Here is a 10,372-nt window from a genome sequence, read left to right on the forward strand (position 1 = left end):
TTGCAGTTTTAACCACACGATTGTGGGGTTGCTGCAAGGGTTCTTGTAACTGTGAAAAATGGTCATAAGTCACATTTTTTTCAGTGCCGGTTGTAACTTTGAATGGTCCCTAAATGAACTGCTGTAAGTCAAGGACTACCTGTAACCTTCTAACACAGGTCTTACAGTTTCTGCTTCTGTTCTGCTTATAGGTACAAAAATTCTTCTTGGGCCTGAAGGACAATCTCCCTTCCATGTCGGTGACCAACCACACTTGGCCCCCATCACCATACAAATTTCTCACAAATACCAACCAAGAACTGAAGAAAATATTCCACCACTGGAGGGTTAGGCACCAATTTTGACTCTTTCTATTCATTGCTCTTTCAATCTAAATGCCTTGTTGGCATGTATCATCCTGGTAGAGTAGACCATGTATATCGTTTAGGTGTTTAAATCTACTTTTATCAGAACACTAGTAAGAGCCTTTTGCAAATCTGAAAGTGCTTCTCCCTCACTTTATCTTTCTGTGAAGATAAAGAATAGCCACACAGAGGCATTTTCTCACATTGCTTGGAATGAGCTTAAGCTGTGTTTATCTAATTAATACCTTGATCAAGGATCTTCTCATGTCAGCTGTCAAACAGAATTCTGTGTCGTTAGCCAGAATGCCTGGCTGATTTGTTCAATCCAGTGTGCAATTGTCTGGGAAGATGTTTAAAAAGTCTTCTATTTCTGCACAGATTTATTTCATCCACATTACTGAAGATTCAATTGTGCAAGGAGCAATTTCTACTATTGTAGTAAAAAAAAGAAGGATTTCTTACTCACCAATGTCCTGCGATGCGGGGCATAAGTGGAATTGATTTTCCCCTTCCTGTTCCCTTCTTTGAGGCAAAGCAAATGGCACCATTCATTCCCTTCCATGCCCCACAGCATCAAGGCACACTGAACACAGAAAGTTCAGGCCACACCTCAACTGGGTCTTACTACTCACGTGCTGGCACTGTTGTGAAGGGCAATCAGATGGCCTGGTGGCTGGCTCCACCAGAAAAACTGTTAGCCAGAATGCCTGGCTGATTTGTTCATCTCAGCCTGCGACAGCCAAAAGACACATTGAGTCAAGAAAGTCAATTTAAATGCTCTTTATTTCTGCACAGGAGCCAAGAGGGTACCTCATAGTTTCAAGAGGCGTATTGAGTATTGTTTCCACCTAACTTTTATGCCTTCTCAAAACAAGGAAAATTGTACCAGAAAAATCATTCATTGGTTTAACACAAACTCCTAAATCTAGCACTTGCGTACAAGCTTTGTCTCATCTGTAATATTATTGGCGTGTAATGTGTTTCCTGCATTGTAATACATTGAGGGGTGGGGTTTTTTTTAATATTACAATGAAGCAGAGTTCTCTTTATTACTGGACTGGAGCAGTCTATTCTGGTCAGCTGCATTCCTTTCCTTACTGCTCCCATTGTGGAGGCAGATGTTGAAAACTCTCCCCCTCCCATTTCCTCAAGACCCTGAATACTGCTGTAGTTGTCAGGTGCCAAAATTTTGAAACCTTGTGTCTGACTGTGCACACGCATGTGTAAAGGTAACTGAGCTGAGTATATATCTTTGTTCCCAAACCACTTTAAGGGGTTTTCTTTTGGGGGCGGGGGGTGTCTCTGTATTTTATAAGAAGGAATGTTGCATTTTGTCCCTCACCCTTGTTGCTCCATGCCTTTCTGGTACAGTGTAAGAAGTATCGAGATCAGCTGCCCCCAAAGGATAAAGAAGCCTTGCAGGACAAGCTGTGTGCCAGTGAGCTTTTTAAGGGGAAGAAAAGTTTGTATCCTAAGAGGTGAGTTCAAAGTGTGAAACTACACCACCCCAGGTCAAGAGGCCTTGACCTCCCCCCCAAAATAGCGCAAATTACAATCCAGATTTTATGTTTTTCAGCCTCCCCCAGCCTTTCCGGGGGGAATACCTTGGGTTGAAGGAGAACCCCAAATATCGTAAGCTCCAAACCACGGCCAATGACAAGCTAGTGATGGCCGACTATGTGAAGAAAGTCAACCGAGGTGATGGAAAGGTGGGACCTCTAATTAACCTGCTTTGGCTTGTAAGGAACTGCAGCAAGAACATGCCCAGTTTCTCACACATTGCTCCTGTAAAGGGAAGAGTTCTGCTTATTGTGATCCTGGAACGAGCAAATATTTTGAAGCACGTATGCAATAACATTTTGGAGATTTCACACTCAATGATCAAAATAATAATTCTCAGAATGGACTTCCTTGTGGCTAAAACTATTTTTCCTCCACCTCCTCTTTTTCTTAACTTATGGCTGCTATCACTGGGGGCTAAAATAAAATACAGCCGCTAGAGTCCCATCTATGAGAAAGTTCTTATCAGGGAGTCCTTTCAGGACATTTGCAAACATTATTTTGGCACTCTGTTAGGTGCTTTGGGAAGATTCTATATTTATCTACCGTAGGTCATGTGTATCTAGCAGAAGCCTTTGGAGAAGAGGAGGGGATGTTTTTGAGTTGCATAGCATGTCACGCAAGGTTTATGGGACAATATATAATGCATGTGGAAATAATGGTTAATTTAAGAATTTGGTTCATCCCATTGCATGAGTCTGGTTTGGAAGTATCACTGCTTCAGACAGGAAGGCGGTGCAGAGAGTGGTGAGGATGGCCAAAAAGATCATTGGCAGTTCCCTCCCCTCCATCCAGGACATAGCACAGAAGCATTGCTTGAGCAGGGTCCATAAGATTATCTGGGACACGACACACCCTCTTCACGACCTGTTTTCCTTGTTACCTTCTGGGAGGAGGCTCCATGGTATCCGCAGCAGAACATCCAGATTCAGCCATAGTTTCATTCCATACAGCATTAACCTTGTGAACTCTCAGGCTTCCTCCTTCCATTATATATTCAAGATGGACAGTATTTAATATTTTATTGTTATCTATATGTAGGGGTGTGGGTCTATACATATGTTGTATGTAGTATGTTTTAGGTGCATGTCGTGTATGTGTTTCACTTTTGAGAGTGGGCAACTAAATTTCATTTTTGATGTGTGCCGTTGTGCCCACAGTAAAATGACAATAAAGATTATCTTATCTTATCTTAAAACACACAGTAATAGCTCCCTTCAAAGTCTGAGCCGCTATTTTATCAGCCAGATGTTTAACAATCATGTCGGAAATCATGGCACAGAATTGTTCCTTTCTTGCTGGGAAATAACCCAAGATCCTTACAAATACAGAGTAACTAAACTTGCAGCTCAGACAAGCAGATATAGTACACGAAATAAGAGCTTTTCCTCTCTTCCTTTCAGACTTCTTCTCGGATACTCCTTCTCACAAAGAGTCACATCATCCTGGCTGATCTCAAGGCTGCTCAGCCCAAAACAGTGATCACCTTGAATGACGTTGAGAGTGTTTCTGTCAGTTGCTATTCAGATGGGCTTCTTGTTCTACACGTTAGAGAGGTAAGGAGGGATTGGGGTTTGGCGGGGAGAGGAGGTATAAGAGATGACAGATAGTCATTTTGGGCTGTTCAGACAGCATTAAAAAAGTGACTAATGACTGTGACACTCACCAAGAGCCATGGTGGCACAGTAGTTAGAATGCAGTATTGCAGGCTAACTCTGCCAACTGTCAGCAGTTTGATCCTGACCGCTGTTTGGCAGTTCGAGTTCTAGGTATATGGCATGAAAGATGATAAATTATGGATAGACAACAAGATAATATTTGGTATTACCAGTAGTTTGTCCACATATATATCTCTTGGCCTCTGTCAGGACTCACTGAGCCCTGGTGGCGCAGTGGTTAGAATGGGGTACTGCAGGCTACTTCTGCTGACTGCCGGCTGACCGCAGTTTAGCAGTTCGAGTCTCACCGGCTCAAAGTTGACTCAGCCTTCCACCCTTCTCAGGTTGGTAAAATGAGGACCCAGATTGTTGGGGGCAATAGGCTGACTCTCTAAACTGCTCAGAGAGGGCTGCAAAGCTCTATGAAATGTATATAAGTTTAAGTGCTATTGCTATTTTCACACTTAACGACCATTGCAGCATCTCTATGGTCATGTGATCAAAATTCAGATGCTTGGCAACTGACTCCTATTTAAGATGGTTGCAGTGTCCTGTAGCTATGTGACCACCTTTTTCAAACTTCGGACAATCAAACTCAGTGGGGAGGCCAGAGTCACTTAACAATCGTGTTACCAACTTATCAACTGCAGTGATTCATTTAACAGCTGTGGGAAGAAAGGTTGCAAAATGAGGCAAAACTCACTTAACAACTGTCTCACTTAGCCACACAATTTTGGGGCTCAATCGCGATTGTATCTTGAGGATTACCTATACCGTAGAAAGCTCCCTATTGGCAATTTCATTTTGCTTTGGAATAGCAGAACTGTCCCCATTCAAGATGTGAAGTTGCATCAAGTTTAGGGTTTGGGGAAGAGCATATTTTACAGTGCCAGAGTTGAAATAAAAGCCCACCTGAGTTTAAAAAGCTAAATGTGATGTTCAGCTTAGTTTCTTAAAAAATGGCTTGGAGGAACATACCTTTTTTGAAAGCAAAGGGAGTAAATCAACAAAGCTATCAACTGACTGAAGGGTAGTTAAGCAGTAGTCCTACTATATACAGATAGTCCTCAACTCATGACTAGTCGCTCACTTAGTGAGCATTCAAAATTAATACACACCCCAAAAAAGGGACTTATGATCCAGATTCAAAGTTCCAGTGCTTGCCCCCAACACCATGACTGCATTTTGCTCATTCAACAACCGACTTGCATTTTTGGCTGTTTGCAGCATCCTAGGCGGGTCTATGCCTGCAATTTGTGATACTTTTAGCAGAAGCTGATGTTTACATCCAGTTTCAAGCAAAAAAAAAAACAAAACACCATGTAGCAGATAAGGGGTTCACCTAACGATTGTGGTGTTCATTTTATGACAGTCGCTTTCACTTGATAGCAATAGCACTTAGACTTATATATCGCTTCACATTGCTTTACAGCCCTCTCTAAGCGGTTTACAGAATCAGCATATTGCCCCCCCCAACAATCTGAGTCCTCATTTTATCAACCTGTGAGATAAAATGTTTCCCAGAAGAAACAAAAAGGAGCCCAAGGGAATGGGGGAGTCAGGGAGATTTTGGCGGGGATGAAAAATCGTAGTGAGCATTGGGGCAAAGATGAAGAGATGATCTGAGATGACTGAAAGAAACAAGGCCAATGAGAGGACCAGGGATACGACTGGTGTGACTCCACCAGGACAGTGAATGGGGCTGGCCATGCAAGGGGATGGAAGAGAAGGAGATGGGCTTGGCAGCCATGCACATGGCCCTGTTCTCCGGAAGGGAAGGGGATGCAATCAAACTTGAACCAGTCAAGATCAAACTGCTGGCTGTTGGCAGAATTAGCCTTCAATATCTCAATATTGCATTCTAACCACAGCACCACCATGGCTCTGTGGCTAATGGCCTCCACAAAAAAGGTAAAATTGGTGGTGTCATGTGCTGACCTGCTTTACAGCTGTCATGATTTACAACTGAAATTGCAGGCTCAATTATAGTCATGTCAAGGAAGTATGTAGTTAAGGTATGCTTTTAAAGAGTGGGGAATCTATATTGGGGGCATGCTTTTAATTAACTAAATCACAATTTTTTTCTAGGAAATTTATCGCCAAATTGCCTAGTATCTCACTGTCTCCTCCATAAACAGGATTTATTTCCAAAGCTGAGTTGTGTTTTAGTACAAAAGAGAGGAAGGGAAATAATCAAGGTTGTAAATATTTGGCATTTTACCTCAATCATCATTTTCCTTCTTGAAAAAAATTGGCTTTGCCTCACCTGGCTTTGGAACTATTTGACATTAAAAATTGTGGATCTCCTCCCTCTAACTATTGCTTGTTTTATGCTGGTCTCATCTCATTTGTGAGCCTTACGGTCTGTATCATTCTCGGAGTCTTTATCCATATGCCCCTTGCCCCTTTTTACCAACTTTGTCTAGACTACAGATAGTCCTTGATTTACAACCAGTCATTTAGTGACTATTCGAAGTTACAATGGCACTGAAAAGAGTGTCTTATGACTGCTTTTCACACTTACAACCATTGCAGTATCCCCACGGTCACATGATCAACTGGTTCATATTTATGATTGTTGCAGTGGCCTGGTGTCATGTGATCACCCTTTGAGACTCTCTGCCAAGCAAAGTCAGTGGGGAAGCCAGATTCGCTTCACAACCATGTTATTAACTTAGCAACAGCAGTGTTTCACTTAACACATGGGTGTCAAACTCGATCGTGTCACGTGACATATCGTGACTTTTTTTGCCCTTGCAGAGCTGGGGTGGGTGTGGCCTGCGCACAACGCATCTAGACTGCAGGCTGTCACTTTGACACCCCTGACTTAACAGCTGTGGCAAGAAAGGTTGTAAAATGGGGCAAAACTCACTTAACAACTGTCTTGCTTAGTAACAGAAATTTTGAGCTCAATTGTGGCTATACGTTGAGAACTACCTGTGTAGTTCCTTTGTGGCCTTGTGGTTTTCGAATGAGCTGTAGTTCTAAAAAATGCCAACCTCCTAAATCAGACATGTCAAACACAAGGCCCGGGGGGCGGACCTGGCCTACCAAGTGGTTTCATGTGGCCCACGAAGCCATCCTGGAAACAGTGAGGGAACGGCCCCCACTGCCTTGGCCCTGGCCCAGAGACCCTCCTTCTGCCAGAGACCCTGAGATCTGTCCCACTCCTGCCCAGGCCCCCATAGGCACCCTTGATGCCAACGATGTAGAGCTGGCCACGCCCACCCAGTAGGCCATATGCACTTTAGCCACGCCCACCCAGTAGGCCACACCCACCCAGTAGGCCACACCCACCCAGCCCCTTGAGGGCAACCGTAATGCTGATGCGGCCCTCAATGAAATTGAGTTTGACACCCCTGTCCTAAATGAACAAAGGAAGTGAAGTAAGCCAGAGGAGAGTTTTCAGATTATTCACGAACAAACCACTACAACAAAGTGAGCTGAACTGACCAAGAAATTAAGTTCTAAAGCTTGCAAGTCAGGGGAAAGATAACAAGTATTTCCAGTGCGTGTGACTACTCTTCTCTTACAGTCTTCCACAGCTGACACGAAAGGGGACTTCCTCCTTATTAGTGACCACGTGATTGAACTGGTTACCCGGCTTCACCAAACCATGCTGGAGGCTACAAAGCAAAGACTGAAACTCCAAGTGGCTGATGAGTAAGGACAGAGTTGGCCATGGTGGGGAAGGGGAAGGGTTTGGATGAGAGCTTTTATTTAGATGTTTGTTCTTTTTTACTTGTATTGGAAAACCTCCAAGAGTGTGTCACTCCATTTGAGACCTCTGACTTCAAATGGGATAAAGGAGACTTTGGATCCAATTTTGCCAAATCTTTCCTCCTCCCCCCTCCTCCCACAATTCAAAAGACTATTTCTGCTCTGGTGTGTCAGAAAATGAAGAAGGGACTGCCTTTAGCCCTACTGGGTTTAAGGAAGCAGGCCTTGATGTTGGAAGCTATCTGAAGGTGCAAATAAAATTTCCCACCAAACTCTAATTTGTTGATGTCAAGTGTATGTAAATTACATATTATGGCCTGTAAATCTGGAGCCTGCACATCCCTAATTACAGTTTGGGTGGTTTGTTGCATTGTATTCAGGCCGTTTAGCTGTAGCAATTTATACATTTCCCATCTCTTTTCCAATTATAGTAAAGTAACTAATAATTAAATGATGAAATGCTTAGCTTCTACAGCTTGCAAAATTAACTCTAAATCTGATCATACCCACGGACTATTGAATATTGTATCTCATTTGACACTCCAAACCTACTACTATACGGTACTTCTTTATTAAGGATAGGACAGTTCCCAAACTGTCCAGCAGTGACCTACATTGGAGTTAAATAAATTTGCAGAGTTAATCCCCCCCACCTCTTCTTTGAAACCCATAGTTTACATGATAAGATTTCAGAAGTAGTTTACCTTTGTCTGCCTCTTAGGGCTGAGAGAATGTGACTGGCTCAAGGCCATCCAGCTGGCTTTGTGCCCAAGGCAGAAACTCACAATTTTCCAGTTTCTAGCCTGGTGCCTTAAGCATTAAACCAAACTAGCTCTAGTCCTAAAATTAAGCCTGCCTTATACTGTAGCAGTAATTCATACATTTATATATAAACTTTTAATTAAACATGGCACGGAAGCCTCCGCACAACAGACAAATTGTGAAACAAAGCTCAAACAAGGATGGTATTGTTTTGTTCAGCTGACCTTTGATTTGATCTTTTACAGATTTCTGGTAAAGTTTAAGCAAAGCAACATCACTGTCAAACTTGTGAAGACAGAGGAGACACAAGGCACCGCTCTCGTTTGCAGAAAGAAAGGCAGCAATAGGATGGAGGTGCTGGTCCATTAAAGTGAAGTTATTGCTGATTCAAAGGCAGCTACATTGGACTTTTAGGGACTCTGGAGTTGAGAATATGATTTAGACTTGACCCACTATAGGCACTGGTGCCTTCTAGGTTTCTCATCAGAATGTTTACAGCATGGGGCAACATGAATTGCATACATTCCAAGGCCAATCAGCGCATTTGCAGAAGGTGTAACTGGCAGCTTCCACTGCCTTGTCAATATCTTCAGAAATGGCTTCTTTCTATAGATGCTTTTAGTGGAAAATTTGGGGAGAATGTCAATTAAAAACAAACAAATCAAATGAAATGTCAACTCTGCCTTGATTTAAGCCACTTAATAGGGATATACTATCTTTGGAGACACCAAAGAATCCAAAGCCTAAATTTGGTTACAGAGTACAACTTTATTTTAAGCTATCAGAATAATCTCTACCCCGTTTTGAATTTTTTATTTTTTATTTTTGCTTTTCTCCAGTGATCTCCAACAGGGCAGTGGCAAAGTCTCATTAATGCACTGGTGGGATTCAAATATGTGAACAGCTGGTTGTCTGTCTGGATGCCGCTTCCAGAAGTCCATTCTGGGCCTGGGCAACAAAAAATTAGCTACCGGTTCTGCCAAACTGGTGTGAACTGGCTGAATCCCACCACTGTATTAATGTATTCTTTGGTCACACTGGGTCTCTGCCCTAATTTTAATTTTGAAATGAATTGGAAACTAGCATACTGCAAATCAAATCACTTTTTTTTATTTTAATTCCATTTATATCCCGCCCTTCTCCGAAGACTCAGGGCGGCTTACAAGCTTAGCAGTAGCCTTCATTCTATGTATATGCCTGCTTATTAGGGCTTTCACACACACCCCCAAGCGGCATTATTACAAAGTCAGCTTATTGCCCCCAACAATCTGGGTCCTCATTTTACCTACCTCGGAAGGATGGAAGGCTGAGTCAACCTTGAGCCTGGTGGGATGCGAACCTGCACTAATTGCAGGCAGTTGGTGTTACTTAAGGAGGCATTAACCCACTGCTCCACCAAGGCTCCTAATTGCAAACATAAATTGTTTCCAACAGTGCCCTGGGCTACATAGACCATAAACAGTTTTAGAAAGTGAAATGGTGCATAAGTAAAGGTAAAGGTTTCCCCTGCCTGGTCAAGTCCAACTCTAGAGGTCTGTGTGCTTATTTCCGTTTCTTAGCTAAGGGAGCCAGCATTGTCCAAAGAGACTTACGTGGCAATGTGGTCAGTATTCGCCAAGACACACAGAACACTATTACCTTCCCACCAAATTGGTACCTATTTATCTAAGTGCATGTGCCAGCTTTCAAACTGCTAGGTTAGCAGTAGCTGGGGCAACACTTTGCTTCTCTTTTCTGATCAGCTATTCCCATGACATGTTCTCCGAATTTCACATGTGGCATTAGTCAAAAAGCATTGATGGGTGCCTGGCTTTTTCATGTATAGCCTGCCTTTCCACTACAGCAAGAAGTTCTAGGAAATGCTTGGAGTCATCCCTGATTTGTTCTTAAAATAATCCTGTGAAATCAATTGAGTTGAAAGAAAGGGATTGATTCAAAGTCATTCAGTGAGTTCAATGGTCAAGTAGGGATATTTTAACTATTTCATCACATCGACATGTTGTTTTAAGTGGTTTTGTAGCACTTGCACACCCTTCCTATTCATGGTAACAAATTTACTCAAGGCTAAGCAGATCAACAGCAGAAAACCAAAGGTACATCAGTCAGAGTTTCTGAAGCTTCCCTGAGTAGTTTTCTTCTCACAGGAACCTGTAGAAGAGTAGCCAAGATTCAATCCAAACTTCAGAGAGCCAAGCAAGATTTACTAGCCTGCCCAGGGAATCAGAGTTTTAGGTTTCTTACGTGGATCAAAGGCAATGACATACCAGACACAAGAAATCAGATGGGTGTTTGAAACAAAGAAACCCGGGTCAAAGCGACGTCTTAAGT

General features: G+C 42.7%; 1 protein-coding gene across 1 annotated transcript in view; it reads left to right on the forward strand.

The window, feature by feature from the left end:
• Window positions 1–8,672, forward strand: part of LOC310635764 (unconventional myosin-Ia-like) — a gene marked incomplete at its 5' end in the record, with an annotated part of 51,536 nt that extends 42,864 nt beyond the window's left edge. The window contains 6 exon segments of the mRNA XM_083355006.1: window positions 192–326; window positions 1,716–1,822; window positions 1,921–2,053; window positions 3,308–3,460; window positions 7,098–7,225; window positions 8,290–8,672. Coding sequence (XP_083211132.1) covers window positions 192–326; window positions 1,716–1,822; window positions 1,921–2,053; window positions 3,308–3,460; window positions 7,098–7,225; window positions 8,290–8,413 — 780 coding nt within the window. The 3' untranslated portion in view covers window positions 8,414–8,672.
• Window positions 8,673–10,372: the final 1,700 nt, after the last annotated feature.

This window comes from Vipera ursinii, assembly GCF_947247035.1.
Source record: "Vipera ursinii genome assembly, chromosome: 2".
NCBI lineage: Eukaryota > Metazoa > Chordata > Lepidosauria > Squamata > Viperidae > Vipera > Vipera ursinii.